Source organism: Dendrobates tinctorius, unplaced genomic scaffold, assembly GCF_039654945.1.
Source record: "Dendrobates tinctorius isolate UK_male_01 unplaced genomic scaffold, ASM3965494v1 ptg000048l, whole genome shotgun sequence".
Lineage (NCBI taxonomy): Eukaryota > Metazoa > Chordata > Amphibia > Anura > Dendrobatidae > Dendrobates > Dendrobates tinctorius.
The window spans coordinates 20,632,653-20,642,310 of record NW_027361716.1 but is presented as its reverse complement, the minus strand read 5'-3'; the positions used below and the strand labels follow the sequence as shown (position 1 = coordinate 20,642,310).

The following is a 9,658-nucleotide window of genomic DNA, read 5'->3' as shown; positions in this document are numbered from 1 at the left end:
GGTTTTTTCAGTAAAAAACACCATATATGTTGGTGTCACCGTACTCGCAATCACCTGGAGACTCACACTGACCAGGGAATTTTACTGCATAATCAACGATGTTGGAAGAAATCACACAAAAAAAACAATTGTGGAATCCACCGCTGCATCCGAACAGCGCTGCACCCTACAGTCCTCCACAGCTGCAACATCCCCTCTCACCGCAAGGTGTCGCTGTGGCAAATCACTTCGATGACACGACGCGCGCAGTCGCAGCGCAGCGGTTTTTTTTCCCCTTCTCCCGCCGCCATTTTGTTTGCACTTTGCAGTGTTGTGAGCGAGGTCGGGCGGAGAAGGAAGCACTGAGCCCGGAGTGGGCTGATATTTAGAGGACGAGCTCGGGTACGGACTGCGGAGAAGCAATGATGTCAAGCGGAGAAGCTCCTGCCGAGCAGGTGAGTAGAGGGGAGCGCAGGCGGCGCCCAGGCCTCCGTGTGACGGCGCGGCCGCTCGTGTTCCTCGCACGTTGTGGTGTGCGCAATTACAGCCTCTGCCCGCCGGCTGGTGCGTGTAGTTCTCCAGCAGCTGTAGCATAGCAGAGTTAGTGTCCGTAGGTGGGGAAGTGTTTGTGTGCCGCGCCCCGGCCTTGTCATTGGGCGGGCTCTTAGTATTGGGGTCTCTAGGCATTATACTTATACTGAGTGGTTTCAGCAGGGGGGGGGGGTGAAAGCCTCAGGTAGACCCCCAGTAATAGGAGAATGCTGTCATTGGGCGGGCTCTTAGTATTGGGGTCTCTAGGCATTATGCTTATACTGAGTGGTTTCAGCAGGGGGGGGGGGTGAAAGCCTCAGGTAGACCCTAGTAATAGGAGAATGCTGTCATTGGGCGGGCTCTTAGTATTGGGGTCTCTAGGCATTATGCTTATACTGAGTGGTTTCAGCAGGGGGGGGGTGAAAGCCTCAGGTAGACCCCCAGTAATAGGAGGATGCTGTCATTGGGCGGGCTCTTAGTATTGGGGTCTCTAGGCATTATGCTTATACTGAGTGGTTTCAGCAGGGGGGGGGGGTGAAAGCCTCAGGTAGACCCTAGTAATAGGAGAATGCTGTCATTGGGCGGGCTCTTAGTATTGGGGTCTCTAGGCATTATGCTTATACTGAGTGGTTTCAGCAGGGGGGGGGTGAAAGCCTCAGGTAGACCCTAGTAATAGGAGAATGCTGTCATTGGGCGGGCTCTTAGTATTGGGGTCTCTAGGCATTATGCTTATACTGAGTGGTTTCAGCAGAGGGGGGGGGTGTAAGCCTCGGGTAGACCCCAGTAATAGGAGGATGCAGTCATTGGGCGGGCTCTTAGTATTGGGATCTCTGGGCGGTATACTGAGTGGTTTCAGCAGAGGGGGGGTGTAAGCCTCGGGTAGATCCCAGTAATAGGAGGATGTTGTCATTGGGTGGGCTCTTCGTATAACGCCCAGAGACCCCAATCCTGAGTGGTTTCAGCAGGGGGGTGTAAGCCTCTGGTAGACCCCAGTAATAGGGGGATGCTGTCATTGAGTGGGATCTTAGTATAAGTATAATGCCCAGGTCTACCTGAGGCTTACACACCCCCTCTGCTGAAAACATTCAGTATAATGCTGAGAGACCCCAATACTAAGAGCCCACCCAGTGACAGCATCCTCCTATTACTGGGGTCTACCCGAGGCTTACACCCCCCCCCCTCTGCTGAAAACACTCAGTATAATGCCCAGAGACCCCAATACTAAGAGCCCGCCCAATGACAGCATCCTCCTATTACTGGGGTCTGAGGCTTACACCCCCCTGCTGAAAACACTCAGTATTGGGGTCTCTGGGCATTATACTTATACTGAGTGTTTTCAGCAGAGGGGGGTGTGTAAGCCTCGGGTAGACCTCAGTAATAGGAGGATGCTGTCATTGGGTGGGCTCTTACTATAACGCCCAGAGACCCCCAATCCTGAGTGGTTTCAGCAGGGGGGTGTAAGCCTCAGGTAGACCCCAGTAATAGGAGGATGCTGTCATTGGGTGGGCTCTTAGTATTGGGGTCTCTGGGCGTTATACTGAGTGGTTTCAGCAGGGGGGGGTGTAAGCCTCAGGTAGACCCCAGTAATAGGAGGATGCTGTCATTGGGGGGGGCTCTTAGTATTGGGGTCTCTGGGCATTATACTTATACTGAGTGTTTTCAGCAGAGGGGAGGGGGTGTAAGCCTCAGGTAGACCCCAGTAATAGGAGGATGTTGCCTGTAAATTCCTGATCCTTCTCCCCAGATCGCTGCTCTCAGTGTCACATACCCTGTCATGTCCTTCCTATGTTATAGCTGAGCGACAGTTGGCGCACCAGCATTGATAATGGTGCTCGTTTCCACTCCTCCGCCAGCAATCACACGACAATTGTTATGGCCCTGTGTAACCGGGAGATGATACTGCTCTCCCCACAGTGATAGCGTTTGGTCGCTGTAAATAAGCTCTGACCAACGTGAGTGGTACTCGTTACTGGGCCACGACCAACCCTTTAAATGGTGCCTAGGTAAATGGGCACCTATGGGCACCTAAAAGGGTTTGTCCACAAATAGGTATTTGATCAATCTATAGAATAGACAGGTAGAGTGACCCGGGCATAACCCCCCACTAATAATCAGCTGAGGTTTTTTCCCCCAGTGGTGACGTCCAGATGTATACACTTTAAGGCTGTGTTCACACACAGCATTTTTTTTTGCGGTTTTCCCACAGATTTACCAAAAAATCCGCTCAAAAAACGCTTAAAAGAAGCTTTCCATTCATTTTAATGCATTTTGCACTTTTTGTGCATATTGATGTGTTTTTTTCCGCAAAAAAAACGCTTTGGGGTAAACGCAGCATGCTCATTAATTTAGTGGATTACACAGCAAATGAACAAAATCAGCACATTAGTGAAACCACCAATGACCCTCATGGTTGAAAATGATCAGCTGATCCCATACACCATGATAGTAGGACAGTCGCCAACCAAGACAAAGATAGAGAGGAAAACCTCAAAACACGACTAAAACAGTCCACAATTCACTATAAATAGATTTTATTAAATAGACAGACAAATATGCAGGGACAGAAGGGTAGTGAGCAGAGAGTGCAGTAAATCCACATCACATGAGATGTAAGGAAAGGTGCAAAGACTAATACCTATGTCTCGCATATAGTAAAATGTAATTACAGAATCAAGTGACTAAGCTGAGGAGGAACAAAAGAAATGAGGCCCATCACAGTACAATGGTACAACATGTGAAGCATTAGCATACATTAACATCAATGGGCAGGTGTAAACAAATTTTGCAAAGGGGCAATGGAAAAATTAACATTCATATCAGAGTCAATTATATGGGTTTAATGACCATTCCCAAGTATCAGTAAAGCAACAAATAAATTGTATCACAAACGAACACCCATTAATGTATGTACACCTAGGACAGCCAGCATAGTAAACGCTATAAACAGGCATTCATGTTGCCTCCAAATCGGCAGGGAGACACAGGAAGAAAAGTCAGGCACCCACCCCAACGCACGTTTCGGATCTTTAGATCCTGCCTGCCTGACTTTTCTTCCTGTGTCTCCCTGCCGATTTGGAGGCAACATGAATGCCTGTTTATAGCGTTTACTATGCTGGCCGTCCAAGCAGTACATACATTAATGGGTGTTAGTTTGTGATACAATTTATTTGTTGCTTTACTGATACTGGGGAATGGTCATTATACCCATATAATTGACTCTGATATGAATGTTAATTTTTCCATTGCCCCTTAGCAACATTTGTTTACACCTGCCCATTGATGTTAATGTAAGCTAATGCTTCACATGTTGTACCATTGTACTGTGATCGGCCTCATTTCTTTTGTTCATCCTCGGCTTATTCACTTGATTCTGTAATTACATTTTACTATATGCGAGATATAGGTATTAGGCTAAGTTCACACGTACCGGAACTCTCGCGGAAATTACCGCGAGAATTCCGGAATTCCATTCCGCGGGAAAATCGCATTTTAAATTCCCGCGATTTTCCCTCGGAAAAACTAACATTTTGCAAGCGTAATTAGCTTGCAAAATGCTAGCGTTTTCCAAGCGATCTGTAGCATCGCTTGGAGAACTGATTGACAGGTTGGTCACATTCGTCAAACAGTGTTTGACAAGTGTGACCAACTTTTTACTACTGAGGCCGCCTATGCAGCATCAGCAGCAAAAGATAAAAATTAAAAAATGGTGTTATTCTTACCTTCCGACGTCCCGCACAGCCTTCCCAGTAATCCTTTGCGAAAATGCCAGCGATGGCGTCCGTTCTCGCGGGATCACGACGACGTCGCGCGAATGACCGCGAGACTTCGCGATCCTGCTAGAGCGGACGCCATCGCGGGCATCTTCGCAAAGGATTACTGGGAGCGTGGAGAGAGGCGGGAAGGCTGCGCGGGACGTCGGAAGGTGAGAATAATTTTATTTTAAATTCTATTTTTTACAGGGATATGGTACCCAAAGCCCGGAGGACAGTCTCCTCTTCTCCGGACCGTGGGTACCATCCGCAATTGTTCTGCTTACTTTTCGCGTGGTGGGCACAGCCACACGCGGGAAGTAAGCGGAACAATGCATTCCTATGGGTGTGGGATCGCCGTGATTCCGCAAAATTAATGAGCATGCTACGTTTTTTACCGCAAAGCGATTCCGCCGCGATAAAAACCGCAGCATTAGCACAGCATTGCGGAATCCCATAGGAATGCATGGGATGCTTATTTTTCGCGGCAAAATCGCGCGGTTAAAACCGCCGCGGAAACACGAAAAAACGCCACGTATGAACTCAGCCTTAGTCTTTGCACCTTTCGTTACATCTCATGTGATGTGGATTTACTGCACTCTCTGCTCACTACCCTTCTGTCCCTGCATATTTGTCTGTCTATTTAATAAAATCTATTTATAGTGAATTGTGGACTGTTTTGGATGTGTTTTGAGGTTTTCCTCTCTATTTTTGTCATTAATTTAGTGGAAAATTCCACATTTCTAGCTATTTTCTATGTGTCTGGGGACGTGCGGAAAAAATTGCGGCAAAAACTCGCGTTTTCTGGGAAGGAGTCCGGTTTTTATGCAGAAATTTTCTGCATACGTGTGCACATAGCCTAAAGGTACTGTCACACTTAGGCCTGTTTCACACTTCAGTTTTTGTCCATCAGTCAAAATCCGCCGTTTTGCAAAAAAAGGATCCGCTATTTTGTTTGGCGGATCCGTTTTTTCCCCATTGAGTTGCATTACCGGCGGATCTTGACGGACAGCCATCCGTTGGATCCGGTTTTTTGCGGATCCGCCAAAATTTTGCCGTCGGCCGACATGCCCGAACGGAGCATGTAACGTTTTTTCGGGCGGCAGGATCTGCACTTCACACTGCGCATGCCCGAAAGACTTCACTCAGCCTGAAATTTAACCCTAAAGTCTGTTCTGGCGCCTGGAAAAAAAATCCCTCTCTCCCACTCTCCCTCTCTCCAATTCTTCATTCATTAGATCCGTCAAAAAAAACGGTCCGGTGGCATCCGTTCACATCAGTTAGCAACGGATCCGCTTTCTGCCATTTTGGCGGATTTTAACTGACACAAAAAAACTGAAGTGTGAAACAGGCCTTAGCGATGCACAAGCGATATGACGCTGTCAGGATCGCTGGTGCATCGCTAAGTGGTCGCTAGTCAGCTGCCACACAGGCAGATCTCACCAGCAACATAGCAGCGGTCGGGGGTCGTTACTTACCTGTCAGACGAGGCGATTCTGACGTCCTCCCGCTCGCGTCCACGCATCGCTCGTCGGCGCCACAGGAAACTGACGGCGAGAAACGGTCCAGGACATTCTCGCGCGATCAGCGGTAACCAGCGGGGGAGCCGGTCGGAGGTAAGTATCAGACATAGCGATATCGCTAGCAATATCGCTATAACGTCACAAAAACCAGTGACGTTATAGCGATATTGCTAGCGATATCGCTTAGTGTGACAGGCCCTTAAGTGGCGCTCCTTAGCACGTCTCTATTCAAAGTACAGTGGCCATTGCTTTTGACTAGAGCACGGCTTTCCATTTAAGAGGCACTATTCTCCACTCTAAAGGCCCTTTTACATTTAGCGATGCACCAGCGATCCGACCCGGTCATGATCGCTGGTGCATCGCTAAATGATCGCTAGTGAGCTTTCATACAGAAAGATCTCACAGCGATGCAGCAGTGACGCAGCGGACGATACTTACCATTCACACACAGCGATCCTGTGTCCTCCCGCCCGCGTCCACGCGTCGCTCGTCGTCACAGCAGGAAGCGCCGGACATTCTCGCGTGATCAGCGATGGACAGCGGGGGAGCCGGTCGCTGGTAAGTATCACACATAGCGATATCGCTAGCAATATCGCTATAACGTCACAAAACCAGTGACGTTTTAGCGATATTGCTAGCGATATTGCTTAGTGTAAAACCCCCTTAAGGCCCCAGTTTATCTCGTCCAGCAATGTTTTGGCCGGTCTTGATGAGGAGGCATGCTCCTGAATTCACTAAGGTGCTCACACCTCTAAGGCTAAGTGCAGACGTAGCAGAAAATTTCTGCTGAAAAACCTGACTCCCTTCCCAGAAACCGCGCCTTTTTTGTCTTCGTTTTCGTTGCGTTTTTTGCGTGGTTTTGATGCGTTTTTTTCCGCACGTTTTCAAAACGCATTGAACAAGCCAGAAACGCGGAAAAATCTGCAGAATTAATGAGCATGCTGCGTTTTTTTACCGTGATGCGTTTTTTTTTGCGGTAAAAAACGCATCAATGTGAAGCTTTTTTCACGTTTTTCCCGGCAAATCCGCGGGAAAAACAGCGAAAAAAACGCTGTGTGTGAACACAGCCTTAATGTATCAGGAATGTCTAACAAGTGGCGTTCGCTTCTTTGTGCTGCACCTCAAATCTTATTTCTGATGTAAGGAACACAACAGCTTGTCATGAATTCGAAGATCTCTGCCGTCGCGCCCGACATTCACTCATTTAGGCAGAGCTGGGAGAAACTGGTTTAAGAAGCAGGGCTGTGGAGTCAGTAAGCCAATCTTCGACTCAGTTTCCCTGACTTCTGGCTCCACAGCACCACCTCACTACTGAGCATGTGCATAAAGTGCAGCACAGATTCATCCCAACTAACAGCAAAGATCCTTAGATCAGGAACAGGACAGACATTTATAGGAATGTTCATAACTTTCCGAACTTCTTATGAAAACTTTTACAGCACATCCTGCGCTGTACTACTGAGCCCAATTTATTACAGTGGGGAAAAAAGTATTTAGTCAGTCACCAATTGTGCAAGTTCTCCCACTTAAAAAGATGAGAGGCCTGTAATTGACATCATAGGTAGACCACAACTATGAGTCAACCTTGTGAAGACTTAAGGCCCCGTCTCACTAAGCGATCTCGGTAGCGAGATCTCTGCTGAGTCACAACTTTTGTGACACAACAGCGATCTCACCAGCGAGATCGCTGTGTGTGACAGCGATCAGCGAGCGGCCCCCCTGCCGGTATCGCTGATCGCTGCAAGAAATCTCTGGACATTTCTTTTGTCGCTGGTCTCCCACTGGCCAGCACGCATCGCTGTGTGTGACAGCGGGAGACCAGCGATCAGGTGTAAAAAAAAATAATAAAAAAAATATAGTTATTTTCACCTTCCGATGTCCCGTTCAGCCATCCTGCCTCTCTCCACGCTCCGGTCCCAGTGATCCTTTGCATGAATGACCGCGAGACTTTGTTATCCCTCGAGACCGTGACATCTCGCGGTCATTCGTGCAAAGGATCACTGGGACCGGAGCGTGGAGAGAGGCAGGATGGCTGAACGGGACATCGGAAGGTGAGAATAACTATATTTTTTATTTTGATTCTATTTTCTACAGCGATGGCAAGCGATGCCGAGCGCTCGGCATCGCTGTGCTGATCGCTGGTGAAGCTGTCTGTGTGACAGCTCACCAGCGATCACATAGCGACTTACTAGCAATCCTGACACCTTGATATCGGTGTCGGGATTGCTGGTAAGTCGCTTAGTGTGATGGGGCCTTTAGGCTATGTGCACACTATGCAGAAAATTTCTGCATAAAAAACGGACTCCTTCCCAGAAAACGCACGTTTTTGCCGCTATTTTTTTTTCGGAGCGTCCCCAGACACACAGAAAATAGCCAGAAATGCAGAATTTACCGCGAAATTAATGAGCATGCTGCGTTTTTTACCACGAAGCGTTTTTTTCGCGGTAAAAAACGCATCAATATGCACAAAAAGTGCAAAATGCATTAAAATGAATGGGAAGCTTCTTTTAGGCGTTTTTTGGCGCAAATTTTTTGGTAAATCTGCGGGAAGACGCGAAAAAAACGCAACGTGTGAACACAGCCTTACAGAAAACGTTCGACCTGTCATTGCCAACAAAGGATATATATCAAAATATTAAGAAGAACTTTTGTTAATGACCAAATACTTATTTTCCACCATAATTTGAAAAATAAATCTTGCCAAATCAGACAAGGTGATTTTCTGGATTTGTTTTCTCACTTTGACTCTCATAGTTGTGGTCTACCTATGATGTCAACTACAGGCCTCTCTCATCTTTATAAGTGGGAGAACTTGCACAATTGGTGGCTGACTAGATACTTTTTTTTTTTTTTTTTTTTTTTTCCCTACTGTATATTTAAGATTCGGTCCATTTTATACTGACTCCACAGCCCTGGTAAAAAAGGAAGAAGTCACAAATTTTGCAACTTTTCAAATCCATTTGTCAGAATGCTGCTGTTTTTGCTTTGATTAATACAACCAAAGAAAGCGTATAAATCCAGTTGCCACTGTAGCAAAAAGCAGCTGAATAGGGTCTGAGCTGAGAGATTGCACCCCCAATCAATCATTGACCTATGCTGTAGATAAGTCACCAAATTTTATGCCTGTACAATCCTTTTAAGTATCTGTGTGTGGGACATGGTGCCTAGAGGGCCTTGAAAGTGTTTTGGATTTATTAGAATATACCTTATTATACACGGCACATTGTGGTTGAGGCGATTCTATTACAGGTTTTCTATAGGAGCATAGGAGCTTTATCTTAAGGATAGTAAAAGTAATTGATCCCTTATCAATAACCTGCTCATCACTACAGATCTGAGTGCTGGTATCCCGAGTGTTCTCAAGAACAGTGCCCCGGAATCCAGGATCGGGGTTCTGCAGTGCTCGGTCTTAAATATTGTGACTAAGCGCACGATGAACCTCTGCCCTATTCATTGTTTTTGGGACTGTCGGAATAGGCCGTATTCTGTGGATCAGTCAATGTGGGTTTGCATCCTTTTGGAGCACTTCGGGGGTGGAGTGCTGGTTGTGTGCAGTTGCAGTCTCATCCCTCTCCTGTCTGAGGTGGCCGCTTGCTGCCTGCAGAATCGCACATTAGTGGGCGACTGACGCGAACAGGAAAGCAAGATGAGCTCATGCAAACACGCAATGTCAGACTTCTCAGGGATGGGGATTCTGAGTGAGTGTTGGCAATCAACATGCAGGAGTTGTGTAGGCATGTAATTGAGGGGGGCAGAACTGTGCTCTTGGCCATGATGGGTACACTGAAGTCATCTCATTTAAATGTTATAAAGTGGTTTTTATATAAAATGCAAATAGTTTAATCCACGGCTGTGGAGTCTGTCTGTAAGCCAAAC

General features: G+C 47.1%; 1 protein-coding gene across 1 annotated transcript in view; it reads left to right on the top strand.

Annotated features, from left to right (window-relative positions):
- The first annotated feature begins 267 nt into the window (after positions 1-267).
- CSTF3 (cleavage stimulation factor subunit 3) overlaps positions 268-9,658 on the top strand; it is a 150,735-nt gene continuing 141,344 nt past the window's right edge. The window contains exon 1 of the mRNA XM_073576339.1: positions 268-434. Within this exon, the coding sequence (XP_073432440.1) occupies positions 402-434 (33 nt within the window). The 5' untranslated portion in view covers positions 268-401. The remainder of the gene's footprint in view (positions 435-9,658) is intronic.